The 18,274-nt window shown below is 39.5% G+C and overlaps 1 protein-coding gene across 2 annotated transcripts in view; it reads right to left on the bottom strand.

Annotated features, from left to right (window-relative positions):
* Positions 1-10,033: 10,033 nt before the first annotated feature.
* YES1 (YES proto-oncogene 1, Src family tyrosine kinase) overlaps positions 10,034-18,274 on the bottom strand; it is a 51,067-nt gene continuing 42,826 nt past the window's right edge. For both annotated transcript variants that reach the window (XM_065053274.1, XM_065053275.1), the window contains 8 exons: positions 17,874-17,977; positions 17,551-17,700; positions 17,181-17,336; positions 16,735-16,914; positions 14,344-14,420; positions 13,847-14,000; positions 13,147-13,278; positions 10,034-12,367 (listed from right to left, as the gene is read on the bottom strand). In XM_065053274.1, coding sequence (XP_064909346.1) covers positions 12,159-12,367; positions 13,147-13,278; positions 13,847-14,000; positions 14,344-14,420; positions 16,735-16,914; positions 17,181-17,336; positions 17,551-17,700; positions 17,874-17,977 — 1,162 coding nt within the window. In that variant the 3' untranslated portion in view covers positions 10,034-12,158. The remainder of the gene's footprint in view (positions 12,368-13,146; positions 13,279-13,846; positions 14,001-14,343; positions 14,421-16,734; positions 16,915-17,180; positions 17,337-17,550; positions 17,701-17,873; positions 17,978-18,274) is intronic.

The following is an 18,274-nucleotide window of genomic DNA, read 5'->3' as shown; positions in this document are numbered from 1 at the left end:
CAAGGCCTAAATGGTTACCTTGCCTACAGGTGTGTAGAAATTGTGACTGTTGTTTGGTAGAATTCTGTAATACACAAGGACATGTAGGCTTTATCCTCTACATTTTTCTGTTTTATTACAGATTACCACAAATACTATAAAAATCACCACTAGCAAACATATCTATGATTAAAAGAGCATGTATGAAAGAATAGATATCAAGCTACTACAAATTACCATCAGCAATCAATAATTAATCAATCAATAATGAGTATCAATTAAAGGGATGGCATCAGTCAATCATAGCATCAATCAATATTGTAGTGCAACTAGTAAGAGCATCAACCAAGTACTTATATCTTATTATTACTATAGTACTAGATTACTATATACTATTACAGACTACTACAGTTTGTCTTTAATGAAGTAAACTTATCAACAATATAACAGTATATACATTTGTGATAGATTACTTATATGAATATATACAGTATCGATATGAAGAAAATTAGATTTCAGAAGGAGCCAAACTATCCCAAAAGGGGGAACAAACTAATCTCAGCAGGAGACCTAATGATCCTCAAAAGAGGGGAAGACGGAGTGAATAAGACAACAGGCAGAGTCCCAGTTCCAAAATGAACCTCGTTTCAGCCAGATATCCATGGGGGCAGCCCAAGAGCTCATAGAAAGTTCATGTAGGATTCAGCCAGGAAGTTCTCAGAAAGTCAGGCTCTGGGTTTCTTAAAAAATTAAGTCCTTTTTATATCACGGATACATAAGAGGGAGTAGGACATTTAACAGTCAATAGATGCTGTTAGTTTCTATTTTTCACCTGTAACAACCAATAGATGATGCTGTTTTCTCTTCCAAGAAATTTTACTTTTTCAGACTGGTTTTCACCATTTCAGATGACAAATTGCTGTTATGGTCCCCTGTTTTGAGCTGATCGGTGGTATCTGTGGTTGTCTCCGGTTTCTAGGTAGCCTGGCTGCACTTTTCAAGGATATTTTTTTTACAGTTCATAGGGCTAGTCCCCAGGATTACAATTCCAGGCTGTCAGTCCTTTCTCTGTCAGTATTTTTAAGAAGGTAGTATCTATTTTTCAGTAATTTCTCCTTCTAACCAGGCCACCTTTATGGCTGCTCACATCACTGCCTAAATAGGTTATTTTTAATATACAGTAACATGTGAAGTGTATAAGATTTGGCTCCCAGATCAACAGCATATTCAGTAGGAAGTGGCTAAAAGATTAAAATCTCAGGTTAACCTCTCCAAGCAAAAAAGATGAAATAAAGAGAAGGGCATACAGTGAAACATTGGATAAGCAGGCAAAAGACTATTTTATTTCAGAAGTGCTGGAGCTCCCACAAAATGACTCGGAAATGTTCTGACCATTTCCAACACTAAGCACTGTGCTGTTGCTACAGTTTTCCACCCTGCAAAAATGAAGCATATGCAGAGACTTCAAGAACTCAGTGATGCCTGTGCTTTATTTGATATTTTAAAGAAAATGTATGTATAAATTGCTGTAAAATCAATACCAGATGTACAAATGAGGGCAACCAGGAACAGGGAATCTATCTGAATTAATGAGGGTTCTTATGCTGAGATCCCATGAGTTTTACCTTTCCCTCTCGCTTGGCCCACAGAGCACTCAGAACAGCATCTCTGGCCAAGTGCACAGCACCCTTCTCTGGTCCAGTCTGTTCAGAAAACAAATTGATTCCCCAGTGTCATCTACAGTGACTGATGTCTCAGTTTCTGTTAAATGATATTTTGTTCACCAGAGATGAAAAGACAGCACTGTTGATAACACAGCGAGTGATAAGTCACTGATAGAGAAAAAAAAAAAAAAAAAAAAGGAGGAATATATATTGGTTAAAACTTTAAAAAGAAGAAGATGCTGAAATGCACGACTTGGATCGAATACCTACCTGGAAACCTCTGAGTGGTCACTTTCACATTGGCTTGTCTTAGCAACAGATATGTTCTCAATTTTCAAGAATAAAAATGGGAATAGCTTGTGAAAATGCACAATTTGTATGTTTGTTATGATCCTTTTCACAACAGCCCCCCAATGTGCCGTACCCAGCACTCCATAGAAGCCTCCAAAGTTGTTGACAATGTCTCCCATGTCTCTATTGACCATGTGAATAAAGGAAGCCTTGATAGCACGTATGACTGCAAAGCATAGCAGAATTTACTGCCTCATTACAGCCAAATGCCTGCAACAGGATGACTGTGATCCCTTTCCTCAGCTGCTTCTTTGAGAAGTAACCTTTTCTGACAGTCTGTGAATTTGAAGTATAAGCATGAAACCATTCACCTTGCACCCAGATCTGGGTGGCCAATGTATATTTAGCTGCATGGCCATGTTTCATCTTATACTTGCCTGTTTCCAGATGCTGATGCCTTCCTCAATAAAATTCATGTTACAACAGTCTTTCAAGATGAAGAGTTGCTCCTGTATCACCTCCCTACTCCACAGAGGAAGAAAACGGCAGCCCTAAACCAACAGCCCAGAACACTGTCAAAGACACAGAGGCCATCACATCACATCTCCTCTGAGGAAAACTGTTTCTATAAATGAGAAACCCTTTACAAACTGTCCCTTTCAAGCAACTACTGCATCTCCCAGAGCTGTTCTGGCACTTGCAGTCACGTTCAAGTAGCCGTTTCCTCACAAGGCATCCTGTTTCTGGCAGGGAGGTAACGGCAGTTGTGGTCTGGCTGTTTCAAGTCCTCAAGACTCAGGGCTGAGGCTGAACTCTGTTTTTTTTCCAGTCCCACATACCATAATTCAACATCAACTTGTGTTCCCAGCAAGGGTTTTTATTAGGGTAAGGAACACGCAAATCATGTCTAGCAAACTGCAGAGTGTCAAGGAAAGGACAGACACAGTATGAAGCTTTGGGCCAACCATCATTTTCTTTAGTAACATGAAATAAAGAGACTCAAGAAATATGAGACTATGAGTCCAATTCTATGAGGTCTCCTCTCTTCAGGAGACTTGCTTGAGATCTGAGAAACCATTTTCTGAACCTCAGCTTTGTAAAAACCTTTTTGTGTGATTTCGGGCAAGACACTTTACTTGTCTGTGTTTCAGTTCCTCTGACATTCCTACCTGCAGTGTGGGAAGAACATCCCATCCCACTTTCCTTGAATGTGATGAATCATGTGCTACAATGGCTGAGGTCATTTAGGTATCTAGGCAGGTTGTACCAAGCACATTTCCCTTGTGAAGACATAAGAGTGTTCAGCATCTTATAACAGGCCAGGTGATACAGACTCCAGTCTTAGTCTGACTAAAGAAAATGGTGAATCCTTGAAGAAGCCTAAAATAACTGAGTGTATGCTTGCCAAATTGCTAAGTGATTTTACAGAAAAGTAGATGTTTCTATAAGAAACAATTGCAAAGGTAGACTGAAGGAGGAAAAGGCGTGATATCATCAAGTCACAGGTTTTGTGGGTGTTCAGCTGATTGCTTAGAGTTTTTTGACACATTCAGCAGTGTCAGTGAAAAATCAGATGAGTGACAAAGAAGGAATTGCTCGTTTTGTTGTCTAGGGCACTGATTGACTGGAAGGGCACTAGAAGGCCCTTCCAAAGCTCTGCTGCAAACCAGTTAATTATGGAAGCTACATCTGGTATGAGAAGGGAGCAACGACAACTGCAGAGGAACTTAGACATGTACTCCCCAGGCACTGCTTGCAGAACACCATCACAGTTGTGTCCTGTTGTAACAAACTGCTTTGCCTAATGAAAGCCTCCTGCCCACCTGGCCATGTGTACCATGGTGTCCGTGATGTGGCAGCCCAGCAAGCTGGAGAAGCAGATGCTGCTGCTGGTCACTGCCATGCTCTGGGTGGTTGGGGCCAGACCTCGGTGGCTGAGGTCAAGTACGTACCCAGGCACGAGCTGTCTGCGTGCTGGCTGGCTGCACCGTGGGGCCACCTGGGACAGACCCAGGCTGAGCGTGCCAGGGGCTGGAAGGGTTTCCCAACTCAAGCTCCACGGTCTCTGAACATAATGATTGATACAACAGCTTTGGTGGCAGTCAAACTGCTGCGTGGGGCCCACAGGCTTTACCCATGTTTGGTTTTTTTCTTACTGGACTAGCTCAGACGTCCATTGTGGGGCATAATGGGAAATTACTGCAGGATTTTCTTAGGAAATCACGTTTCCAAGCTCAAGACCAGGAGATGAGGTTGGTAAGCAATGCTAAAATTTGCCCATCTGAAAAAAAAATCAGAGTAGACTGAACACTAGGTTCTGGCTGCTCAATCACAGTCCAGCTTAATCCCGGATGAGTCAAAATACCTCTTCTCCCCTTGCTTAATTTGCCATCTGGAGACAGTGAAACTGATCTCATTTGTGAAGTGTTTGAGAGTGAGAAATGCTATATATTAGGTAATAATTAGATTGTGGGGTAAGATGGCAGATGTCTTGGAAACTCCAAAGAGAGATGCTTCGTATCAGTGAATTTCTGCCTATTGCCCGGCATAACACTGTTTTTAGATGAAGAACAAATGAGGCTTGTGTTATTTTGTTGGCAAATTTAGAGCATTTGCACAGGGCAGGCTGACCTGCCAAAGTGAATGTGTATCACACTAACTTCCTGAAGTCATTTGTCATCCAGGAGGGTCATTCTTTCTTATTCACATTAATGATCAGCTGAACTCAAGGGGCATATCTATTGCTAAGTATACATATACATGCTCTTCAAAACTCTTAGCAGTCTGAAAAGGCTGCTGCCGTTCTAATGACAGTGGCACCAGGGATTATATTTAGCCTATTAGTAATCTATGTATTATAACCTGAAACCCATTGAAGCTATTGATTGAACTTCAGTTTCATATGAAAAAAAGAAAAATCTCCCCTTGCAAATGATAGTCCTTTGATAAACGCATCAAGAAGATAAAATGCACAGATTTTGATGCAGTCACCTTAAAAAATAACACTAAATTAAAATGTAAACATGGAAACTATTTCTATTGCACTTTCAGTCTTTTAGCTCAAAGGAAAAATATACATTTACGCTACTCATAAGCCAATTTGAAAGAGAAAGTAATTCCAGAAGTGAAGAGGGTATTATAGAACAAAATGAAAGTGATATGGATCCAATCTTGCTCTAATAAGGCTGCTCAATTTGCTCAATTAAAAAAGAAAAAAAAAGAAAAAAAAAAAGAAGAAAAAAACCCTAACATGGTATGTAAGGTTGCTAAAGGCTTCTAAGCTTTAATTCAGTGAATTCTCATGTGTGTTCATGCTATTACTGCCCAGACACACGATGGAGAAGTAGAAGCCAGTCAGTTGTGGTGAAGCGTGAGCACCTAGACTAGAACCAAGAGGAAGATGGGTAGAGGCCAAAGCATGTAAGTCATCCGGGGGTCACCTTTCACTCTTAGAAATGTGAGCCAATACTCTTGCCTTTTCTTGGGAACTCTTCAGAAGGGCAGAACCACAGACTTGGCCTCCTTGCCGGGACTGAACAGGGGTTGCAATCTAGCACAGTCATTCACTGTTCAACAACAGACCTTGAGCATCACCATGAGTGGCATATTCCACAAGAGCTGGAGAAACAGGGAGCCACCCTCACTGTTTTCACGATGAAGCAATCAAACAACTAGATATTCTCCGTATTTGCGGCATTTTTATCATGGGAGGCATGCTGAACTGAGATTTATCCTTTTTTTTTGGTTTTCAAAGGGCAGAAATGCTTCTTTACCCATCAAATACAATCATAGAATCATAGAATGTCCTGAGTTGGAAGGGACCCACAAGAATCATTGAGTCCAACTCCTGTCCCTGCATATGACAACCCCACAGTTCACACCATGTGTCTGAGGGCATTGTCCAGTCTCTTCTTGAACACTGTCAGGCTTGGGGCTGTGACACCTCCCTGGGGAGCCTGTTCCAGTGCTCCACCACCCCCTGGGTGAAGAATGTTTTCCTAATGTCCAACCTAAACCACCCCTGGCACATCTTCCTGCCATTCCCTCGGGTTCTGTCACTTGTCACTAAAGAGAAGAGTTTGGCACCTGCCCCTCCTTCTCCCCTTGTGAGGAAGTTGTAGACCATGATGAGGTCTCCCCTCAGTCTCCTCTTCTCCAGGCTCAACAAACGAAGTGACTTCAGCTGCTTTTCATACATCTTCCCCTCCAAACCCTTCACCAAGTTTGTAGCCCTCTTCTGGACACTGTCCAGTAGCTTTATATACTTTTTATCCTGTGTTGCCCAGAACTGCACCCAGTGCTCCAGGTGAGGCTGCACCAGTGCAGAGAAGAGCGGGACAATCACCTCCCTCACCCAGCTGTCAATGCTGTGCTTGATGCAACCCAGGACATGGGTGGCTCTCTTGGCTGCCAGGGCACACTGTTGGCTCACGTTCAACTTGCTGTCAACCAGAACCCCCAGATCCCTCTCTGCAGACCTGCTTTCCAGCATCTCATCCCCTGGTCTGTACGTACAGTCAGGGTTGACATGTCCCAGGTGCAAAATCTGGCACTTGCACTTGTTGAACTTCATGTTGTTGGTGATTGCCCAGTTCTCCAATTTGTCCAGACCCTCTGTAGGGCCTCTCTGCCCTGAGAGTGTCAACAGCTCCTCCCAGTTTTGTGTAATCGGCAAACTTAATAAGTAATCCTTTACTAAGGGATCCCTAAGGTAATCCCTAACTAAGTAATACTAGCACTTCCAAATGCCGAAGCAGAGAGAAGGATCATCAGCCATGGAGACCCTAGAAGGCTGCCCGAAATGTGAATAAATGTGGGGGTACTGAATGAATGGTGAATGCAGCAGCTTGCACCTGTTGAGGTCCAGGACAAAAGTGAGTTGTTAGCACACATGGGATGGATTGTCAGGGCAAAATGTGAGAGGTATCGATCTATTCATTTTGCAGTATGTACTCAGTAGCCTCAGGTAGAGACTCAATAACCTAGCAGCAGGGCACAAAGGAGAGGGGTGAAGTGCTCTTACTGGGAGTAGCTGTTTGATGGAGAAAGGAATGCTTCCACAGCAGTCAACTTCAGTGTTGGTACATGACTGATTCATCAAGAGTGCTTGTATTCAGGTTTCCCTTTTAAATTTCCAGTCTGTTCCTCAGACCCTGCTGAGTTTAACTGGGTAACTGTCCTCTCTCTTTTAAGAAGAACAAATCGAAAGCAACACGATGGCTAACAAGTGTTTCTACTCAAAGTAAATTAAATACTAAGAGGTGATGGACAATGATCTGTAAAAGTTCACAGTGCTGTGAATGCTTTGATCCCCCAAGAACAATAGTTATTACAATTTGACAAAAAATAGCCTTTAAATTAAAAAATAATGTTAAAAATAAATAACCAATGTGCTACCTACAAGAAGCACATATTGCGCATGAAGAACTGACAAGGGAAATAGGCTCAAAGAGCAGGACTAGTGAAGAACACTGGTCCCGGAGCAATGCCTGAACTCTGTAAAGTTCCTAGGCATGCTGCACCCCCATGGGAAGGAGAAAAAACTAACACAAAATCCCACATCCACTAGGAAAGAAATGCTAAACTACTTGCCAGAGCATCTGAAATGGCATCACTCAGGGGCTGAAGTCCAGAAACAAGCATCCCTGTCAATACGGAATCCAAGGACCAGTATCTCTCTGGTTAGGCTATACTTCCCCCCCCCCCCCCTTTTTTAATTTTTTTTTTCCCTCCTGAGAGCCGATCAAGGCTCACTCTTACAAATGACAGAAGAACGAAGCTCTCTTTTTATACTGTGACTCCCCAGCTAATATGAAGGGGGTCTGCTAGGAACCAGTCAGCATGAGCTGACCAGAACCACCACAGGGAACAGAAGCAGCACTTGGCATTAGCCTTGCTCCATTTCCACTGCCCACAAGGGAACAGATGCTCCTCAGTTCCCCGGCGTTGCTACCTCCTTTTCAAACTAGGTCAGTGAGGAGAACAGATGACACCTGCTATGCCACATCCCTCTACCTGCTTCCCTCTGCTCTGTGAAGGAACACAGAACTTCACACCTCAGCTGCTCACCTCCATTCTTCTGTCTCACTCCCTTCCCTCCCATCTGCTAACAGAGAAGCAGAGAAGCTGCCGATGTTTCTCCAGTGACCGCTCTCCCTGTACGTGTCAGTGGGGAAAAGTGCAGAGGGAAAAAGAACCTGGTCCTCGAGCAAGTGTTTAAGTCTGCAGCTGGGGGTGAAGTCCTGCAGTGGGTTCTGCTCCCCTCTAGCAACCTCCTAACCACATCTCACACCTAACAACCACCTGTGCAAGAGACAGCAGCAATCCAGGGTCCTAGATCAGAGCCCAAGCTTTCCGCTCTAGGCCATTATATCACAGACGGTACACGGGAATGAGGTGGTTGTATCTATCTCTTCCCATCCTATCTTAACAATGTCTCTGCCAGAGATGTGGACCCCCAGGGGTTCTCAGCCCTGCACTGCCTACCAGATTCCTGCAGCTCCTGAAGGTCAATGGCACCAGGGTCAGGCTGAGGGAGGTCCAAGATGTGCTGCTGGGAAGGCACACACACAAATAAGAGTCCAAATACCAGCTGGACAAGACAACAGCTATTGGATGAATCACAATTTGGGACTTCAGCAGTCATCCACCTGTACCTGCTTACAGTACCCAAATGAGTTATTCAAATTTAGTCTTAAATTCCTTAGCAAGGTGTGAAAATTTCAATCTCCTGTTTGCAATGTACTGCTTACCCTGAGTGCTCCTGTGGTTTAAACCCTACATGACTGTGTAGCTCTCATGTGTGTTGGGGGAAAGCTGGCACAAATACACACATCTACAGCAGCTTCTTAGAAAACTTTGACAAGTTGATTGAACAGATCAAAATAAATAACAGAAGTGGGGGAGTCATTTAGTTGTTTATATTAATTTACACTCATTCCAGGTGTGGATAATGTTTTAGAATAAGCAGTATTGTAGGTGACTATGGGTAAGACAGCATTCCAGCTTCTTTCTACCCATCAGCAAACTCTAGGAGACAAACCCAACCAAACAAAACCCAGCCAATCAACCAAAGAACAAACCAAAACCAAACCTTTCCAAGGTTACTTTTCACTGGTAAGAGTTACTCACAAGTGTAGTGGAACAACAATTCAGTGGTTGCAAGAATAAGAACACATAAGGTTCTTTTCATAATGCTTTTATGCTAAAATAAGGATGTATTTTATCTAAATAGTAGGATTGTACACATTTTTATGTTTGGAAGTTTACTCAAAAATAGTATGAAAATATTCTTAAAATACTACAGCTTAAAACAACACATGACAGAAACAATCTGCAGGCCTAGCATGCAGAATATGTATCACAATGCTCTGATGGACAATGGGGACAGTGCAGATTATCAGAAATTACATTATTGTTGCCATTAAAAATCATAAAACAATTACATTGCAGGAAATACCAAAAATACAGTAGAGTTTTCAGGTTCTGGAAGAAGATTTGTTTTAGTGTTGTATTAGTTATTATTGAAACTCAAACAGCACCATCTCAATCTACAGTGGCACTGTCTATACGTGTCAGGATCTGCCATTTGAGTTGTACTGGTCATGGAGACAGGTAACATCCAATGTTATGGTAAAACATAAAGTTGCAATAAAACACTAGCTAACACAAGAGAACAAATGTCCAAAATGCCCTGAAAAACTGCACAGAAGTCAACAGTGGTTGCTAATACCAGACAAAGCAAGACAGAGATGTGTTTGCCCAACAGCATGGTGGTGGCCACCAGCTGAGAGTCTACATTGTACTTGGTCTCACCAAAATCCCAAGTCCGTCTGTCTGACCGTCACATGGGTTAATTTTAGGTCCAGACAGAACTGTGCTAGCCCATTCCTGCCAAGGATTTCTGAACTGCTCTAGAAAATGCCTCCCTTTTCACAGAAATAATGTTCCATGAACTCAGCATCTTGTACAAAAGTACATTAAAATAGTTTACAGAGGATAAAAATACACCCAAAACTTAAGAAGGTTTTATTCCCCTCAATATGAAGGCTACTCTGCTTTTGCCCCCCTCCCACCTTCCCCCTTCTCAAATAAGCAGATGCAATCAAGGAGAAATTTATTTTGAACCAATTCTGCAAAACAATTCAATAATGCCATACTTTATAAAAATACTTAGTTACATAATTAAACTTATTACTATTTATATAAAAAGTGTGAATGTGAATTTTAAACTCTGTTAGGGTAAGAATCGCGTCAAGGTCTTCAGGTGAAACAAACATTTTCATAAACATACAAACTCCTTTGGAGAAGTCTTATAATACACAACCATTTACAAAGAACACGTTCATTAAGTTAGTGTTTTATTCCTTTACTATACAAGTGTTATTACAATGAACTGTTCCATTCAGTAATTAAAAATCCAAACAATGCCAGTGTCATTCTTGGCATTTATTGTTATAACTGTATTAATACATAAACTCATATGATTGTGTTATTCATTTTAAAATATTTAGAAAAATTAAAATTCCATTGTATTTGCGGGTTTTTCGATTATTTGTGTGGGTGGGGTGTTTTTCCTTTTTTTTTTTTGGTTGTTTTGTTTTTCTTACATAAAGCCCTTATAAAATTTGATAACCACAGATGTATAGGTGATGAGTGATGATGAGACAAAATGAAAAATAATGGCATTGTTCTTACAAAGATCTGTTTGGTAGTTGGATTCAATGTAGTGTAAACTAAACCCATGAAGAATGTTTAGTACCAGAACTATATTACCAGCTTTCCTGAAATTCATTCGTTGGATAGCTTTATAATGACAATATGAATTCCAACCTGGTAGCTAAGTAAGAGTTTAGTGTTTCAAAATCGAAGTCCATAAGCTTGATCAGAAATTCAAGAACCTCATGCAAATTGTTGAGTAAATGACATGTTATTGCTTGATATGTCAGTAGCCAAAGAAAATAATCTAGATGTAGTGTCAGCTGGGCAGAATGCCAGCAAATTTCAACGTCACTATATTCGGACAATATTAAATATACTTTATCCCTTTAGGTTTTAAACTTCCACATTTTCTTTCGTCTATTTTTAGTTAAATAATTCTGTAGGAAGGGCAAAAATGGGAAGAGCAATTGTGTGTAAGTGTGTCTTAATAGTCAAGAAAAGCAAAAGTGCAATCAAATCCCTGAACTAGTGACAGCATTTGTGGCACCCACCTTTGTTAGCACACAGAAGCCACATACAACAGTACCAAACCTGTCTCTGAAAAAGGACTAAGAAGTGGCCATTTACCAGCTTCAGTCTTGCTTTCCTGGTGAGCTTTGTTCAGGTATAGTCTTCCCATAGAAAAGCTTGCTGTTGGATTGGAGCTTAAAAGATTAAAGGCTTTCCTCCCCTGATTGTATTACATAGCTTCAAGTTCAAATATCATCATACTTTATCAATACAATTTTATAAAACATTACCTCATTTTCTAGTTACCTTCATTATTCTTAATTAGCTATGTAGAAAGAAAAAAAGAAAAATCTCTCATGCTACTTTCCAGTTATATTAATACAAGTATTAACACAGTGCATTATTCTCTCTAATTTCACTATTGAGGTCTAACATTTAGATCAAGTTTGTCATTTGCTGTTCCAATTCCTCTTTTAACCTGCCTACCCTAATTAAGTCCATGCAAGAGGAAGCTTAAAGATCAAGACTGTATATCAAATAGAGTTGTACCATCTTTTTTTCTGGAGGGGTGAGGGGGCACACACACATGATTTTGAACACAGGGAGTCTTACAAAAGTGGAATAGAATTGCTTGGTCCCACAAAGTTCTTCTGCTCTAAAAATGTACTACCCCAAGATCACTTTAATTCCAGACAAATCCCTCTGCAGTAGAGTGATTTTCAAATATTGGGAAAATAAAGGATTTGAAAACTTGTTTTTCCTGCTATTGTTCACACCAACTCTCATTTTTCTACCCCATATTTTCAGTAAGCTTCCTTTGGACCCTGAAAATAAGCTGGGAAAGAGCAAAAAAAATAAAAACATGTCATTGGTAAATTAGAGTATAACACTTTAAAAGTGGTTTTGTGCAACTGCATTATGAAATTCCAGTTTGCCATTAAGAGCATGCAAAGTAGCGAAGATTTTCTTTCCTTTGATTCCTTATAGACATCAGGAATTCTTTGCAAGTCTTTTACATTTGGCAGATTTGTGCATGTTATACAGACTGCTGGCTTATAAATTGTCTCCAGGCTGGTACTGTGGTTCTGTAGCAGTAAAGTAGTCCTCCAAGAAAGACTGTATATATTCGAATGTTGGTCTCTCATCAGGGTCCTTCTTCCAGCACAGTTTCATTAACTCATGGAGAGACTCCGGGCAGCCCTGTGGGCAAGGCATCCTGTATCCACGTTCCACTTGTTCCAGAACTTCCCGATTCACCATCCCTAAAAGGAAAGCATTTTAGCTCTTAGTGACACTACGCAAAGAACAGTTTCCCAAAGTTTTAAAAATGTCTTTCCAGCTGCAATGCACATGAATATGCCATAACAGAACCTTTAATGAATGTGCTTTATAATGAATGAATGGTTTTACATTTTGCATTAAATACATTTTCTGAAAATTATTTCATTACAACTGGTAATTCCTCAACACCTGGTCCTTCTTCCATTTGTATGCTTTCTCATTTGGGTAGTTTCCCAGTGCCTTGGGCCTGTCCTTTCGAAACGGAGACTCAAGCACAAATACCTGCTGCCTGCCTCAGGTTCCATTCAAGGACCACTTAATTTGAAATCAGGCCAAGAAAAAGGCATTATATACCTAACAGAACAGCTTCACAAATTCTAGTCGCTGTGAAGTATCTGTCAAAATATGTTACGTATGTTTAGTTTCAAAAACTGGTCCAGCAGGTTCACTCTGCTGATGGTCGCTGTATACTGGGACAATGTCAAAAGCAGAAATTTCAGGGACAGATAGCAAAACATAAGGACACCTACTAATCTGAAAGGAACTATCAGTCACATTTACAAATGCTATTACCTTAAAACACTTTAAAATATATAATAGTTAATCTGTAACTAAAGCAAAGTAGCTTTGTGAACACAGGACCCAGTGAAGTGTGATTAAGTTTTTGCCTCAAACTGTGGGCTCTGAATGAAGGCAACAAGTACAAAAGGTAACTTCAGAAGCACAAAATAAAGAAAAATCCATTAAATATTCCTCTTACCCGGATATGGCACTCTCCCCTTTGTTACCAGCTCTGTCAGTAAAATTCCAAATGACCATACATCAGACTTGATTGTAAACCGACCATACAATGCTGCTTCTGGAGCGGTCCATTTAATTGGAAATTTAGCTCCTACAAACATTGGAAAGACAGATATTCAATTTTCCCTTGCTTGCATGTTAAAATACTTTAAAAAGAATAGTGCACTCAAATTTTTATATTTTGCTTTGTTGACAAAATCCGAGATGGTTTAGTATTTTAATATTTCAAACTGGAAACCAGTTTCGAACTGAGGCAGCAACTACTGGCTTACAATTTTTGGATGCAGACATCTGGGATTCTTAATTAAATGTTTCAAAAAGTGGGATGATCTTCAGAATCTGAAGAGCAACCTCTGGAATCTCAGCTCCCTTCAATCTGTAGCAAGTTTTATCCAGGAAAAAAACCCAAACCAAACCGAACACCAAAACTAAAAACATTTTTCGAAAACATAAACAAACTGACAGACAATTTTGAACGTTAAAAAGTTTACTAGAATTGCACTTAGGCAAGGGGGACACCTAAACATAGCTGTGAAAGCACACATGCATAATCTTTAATTGTGCAATCAGAATACACAGACATATTCTGCTAAACTGAATAGTTCTAAGTAATTTGAAGGTAACTGGTCTTATTCATTCAGTAAATAAACAGGTCTTACCTTGTCTTGCAGTGTACTCATTGTCCTCTATTAACCTTGCCAACCCAAAATCTGCTATTTTACACACAAGATTGTCTCCTACAAGAATGTTAGCTGCCCGGAGATCCCTGTGGATGTAGTTCATTCTTTCAATGTAAGCCATGCCATCAGCAATCTTAAAAATAAAGTTTTATTAGAGATTATTTTTCATTCCTACAAACATTTCTCCCAAGCATTAAGCTGTACCCCTCTATTTTAGCTTCATTCTCATTGTGTAAGCAAAGGAAATATAGCACAGCAAGAGCTTGTGTCAGCACCCAGAGTGTCTCTGGCTAAACAGTATCTGCTAACCGAGAACTGTTTCTTTTTGACAAATTACAAACCTACAAAAGAATATCTAAGACAGAATTGCATACAGTAGCCAGAGTGTTCAATATTTATGTTTAGTTGACACCCAATACAGTTTTATACCTCTTCTCTAAGCACAAAATGCAATTTTCTTGGTTTATACAATGTACCTGAGCAGCCATGTCGACCAGCTGTGGGAGCTTTAAGTATTTCCCTTCTCCTTCTTTAAGGAAGTCTAGCAAGCTGCCTGTAAAAGATGACAGATTTGGGAAAAAACAAAACAAAAACATTAATTTGACCTGAAAACACAAATGAGATTTTTCTTCCTAGACATTATGATTTACACATTCATCTCCCAAAATCTGTATTTGAAAACTCATCATTTAACAGAACACATGACTCTATTACTATGGCTGTAGTTGACTCTGCCCTGATAACTAGCACCAGTTTTACACAAGTATTTTGGAATCCACTTCAAAAATTCAGATAACTGAACACTAATAAAACAGACTGCTGCTTGATGATTATATGGCAACACATAAGGATTTTTCCCAATATTCCTGGCTCTTCCTAGTTGGACTTTTTTCCACAGTGAGATTTAAAATTAAAGAACAAAGACCCTCCTGTCCATTACTTAAATTTTTCTGCCAGCTCCAGTTATGCAGTTCAGAAATGATTCTGAATTTGTTGCTTTTATTTTGTTGCTTTTTCTTCCTTACAGGGGAAACCAAAAGCATCTTCCATTACGATATATTCTCTTTCCTCATTTATATAATACAATTGTGTCCAGAACATTATGACATGAGTAGTATCTGAAATCGGCTCCAAGGACCTGCACTCCTTTTAAAACAGTAATCTTTAAATGGGTAGTAACACTTTGCCTATGACATAACATCTTTCCCTACCGGTGTTTTTATGCCATAAGTGTACAGGAACATAATATCTTCCTTAAGAAACCAGTGAAGATTGATAATTAATCAGTCTCATCACAGTCAAAAGTACAATGACAAAATTACCAGTGTGGCAATGGTGGAGAAAAGAAAAAAACACTGAACTGCAGACCTTGCAGTGGATTCATGGCTGTAGCCGTGGATTAGATACCTCTGATGTGGTTTTAGTCACTTGCTGTATTTTTGCATTGAAAGTTAGAGTGTGACAGGCCAGACCCACACTACTGCTGCTGCTTGTACTGTGTGTCTGCACGGGCCTTTTCCCATCTTGGATCATGAGCTCACAGGACTGAAGAAGAGCAAAGACTTCACAGTGACCTCTACCCATGTGTCCATATTCGAAAAAAATTTTGGGTACTGTGCAATTCTTACCCAAAAAGAGTTCCTTGTAAAAGGAGGGGAAAAAAAAAATAAAAGAAAAAAGACCCTTGTTCTATTAACTTTCAAGTATGAATCATCAAAGAGGTTCTATGTTTTTTGGTAAAATGTGAGTTGTTTTTCAAATGAAAACAGTGGCTTCCAATGGCATTCTGAATCCATAATTCAGACAAACATGCAACTACTTTTCCAATTCTTTACTTCTGCTTTTGAAAGGTAACATCCCAGTTCTGGTTTTAATCTTTCCTTTTTCTTAGAATGTTATAAAGCATTTTTTTTGCCTTAATTGCCTTGCCAAAACCTGTTTTCTGAACAATGAAAACTGATTTTGCATGGCAGCTTTCAGCTTGGACAGAAACTGCCTAGTGTTATTTAGGAACAACAATAACACAAAATAAACTTTAGATTTTCTTTTCCTATCTACCTGTTCAACCTTATACAACACTTAAAAGGTCCATCCAAACAGGAAAAAAAATCCCCTGCATATTTGTGGCAGAGTATTGAACATAAATCACCACTCCCTCAGACTTTAACATTGTTTATATTTCTTACCAGGGTAGCAAAATTTCTCTGTGTAAGGTGAACAGAAGTCTGCATTTTGTAAAACTGGAACAATTGACAATCTGCTGCTTCTTAACACTAATATGCTTATGATGTTTATTTCTACATTCAGCCTAAATCTTTAAATCTCTGTTTCAGCAGCAGAGGGAGGGGGAAGTGATATAAAGCAAGGGAAGAAGGATGGAAGACTGAAACCAAGGAGATAAAGGAGGGATTCTGGAAAAAAAAAAACCCTCAACCTTTTAAAAATTTACTATTACACTGCTGGAAAAGAAAAACTAGAAAAACCCCAAACCCAATTGATTCTGTCCTTGTGAGCATGATCTGTTTACAGTGAGGTGTATTGTCATCATAATATTCCCAGCTATGTCATCCAATTGAAAAATGTAACAGGCAGTGCACACTACAAAATGAGGAGCAAAAACCCCAATCTTGTACTTGGAAGATTAGCAAGCGTGACACAGATGTGCAAAAAAATCATGCTTCCACCCACAATCTAAATCAGAACTGCTCAAGTAGGTCAAGCATTGCTCATTTTAATTTAATCAAAATTACCAGTTATACTCCAGTCAGCGTAAACCTAACATTAATTAAGCATTTAATTTTTTTTTGCTTGGATCTTAAATAATCTTAAAATGCACTATCTTGAAACTATTCTATTTTGTCACACACCTTTTGTCATGAATTCAGTGACAATATAGATTGGTTCTTCAGAAACAACAGCATATAGGGGAACAAGCTTGTCATGTCGTAATTTCTTCATGATCTGAGCCTCCTGCAGGAAAGCTTCTGGCATCATTGTACCAGGTTTTAGTGTCTTGATCGCCACTTTTGTGGTTCCATTCCATGTTCCTAGAGAAACAAAGTTGATTTTATTCTCCCTTATAATACCGAAGAAATTTTCTGCTGAAACTACTTGCGTTTTGCTACTGCTTTGTTAGTTAATGGTATAATTATAAATTAGAACTATCCTGAATATTATTTTTACCTTTATGTGACTAAGAGAAAGAGTCATCAGTTACAATCAAGTTCTTTATCACATTATCTTTTCAGATTTTGATACTGATTTACTTAAACATTCATACAAACAACTGAAAGGTGTCACATTAAGCTCTTACCCATCCATACTTCACCAAAACATCCTTGTCCCAACTTAACTTCCAGCCTCAAAGACTCTCTAGGAATTTCCCAGGCATCTTTTGCTAGTCCCTGTGTTTGTGGTTTCACAGTGGGGCACACAGTTGTTAGCTTATGACACAGCCCATCGGCATGTTCTGGAAAACGGAAAAAATATACTTGTTTAACAACTAAGCTTAAAACTATAATAAAAATAACATCCTAATGTTGATGAAAAGAACTAGTTCATGTAGTGTTTGTTGAAATACAAAAGAAATTTTATAATTGTGAATTTTAAGAATAAGCTACATACAGTTTTTCTTCCTCATGACAGGCAGAAGGTAGCACTGGGACACTAGAACTTGGGTTTACCTCTGTAGTGTTTCACCAGCTTCTGTAGAGATTCAAATTGTGCTCTGGTTGTGATATAGTATCCACCATTGTCAAGTTTTCTGATTTTGTAGTGTTTCACATTATCACCTCTGACCTCATCCCAGTCACGTATGGAAAGGGAATAAGCACCTAGGAAACAAATAATACTTGGTTCTTCACCAAAATTTTAAAAACACATTTAACATATGTATATGCATATGTATACCTATAACGTGACAGACATAGAAATGGCCATTATGTCCAGCTTGGCAGTGAGGGGGTGGGGGATGGGAGAGAGAAGACATATACAAAAATATACATACCTTTAGTGGTTTCACTCTCTCTTACTAGAAAAATACCACGCTGGTTCCCAGGATTTAAAAGTAGCCTTTCTGCATCCTTCCTGCCCATCTTACCAAAATACCACCTAGAAGATGTTGAAGGAAACGTGTAAGTAAAAGCTTCTTATGCCCTGGTATTCATATAAATACAAGATTCCACAATCTCAAGCACTGAGTAGATGACTAATATCCCAAAGCAGTTACAGATCAACAAAGTAATGACATCCATGTAACTGAAAGATTAAGATGACCTGTTTCTATTGTTTGCAAAATACATGTTAAGAGGCCTCTATCTTCAAATACTGTGTTTTTCTGATGAATAATGGACATCAACAGTGCTCATCATCAAAAGTAACACCTTCCTTCTGACTTAGAATCTCACA

This window comes from Columba livia, chromosome 2 (assembly GCF_036013475.1).
Source record: "Columba livia isolate bColLiv1 breed racing homer chromosome 2, bColLiv1.pat.W.v2, whole genome shotgun sequence".
Taxonomy (NCBI): domain Eukaryota; kingdom Metazoa; phylum Chordata; class Aves; order Columbiformes; family Columbidae; genus Columba; species Columba livia.
Note: the sequence above shows the minus strand (reverse complement) of the source record. Positions and strands in the feature narration are given on the sequence as shown.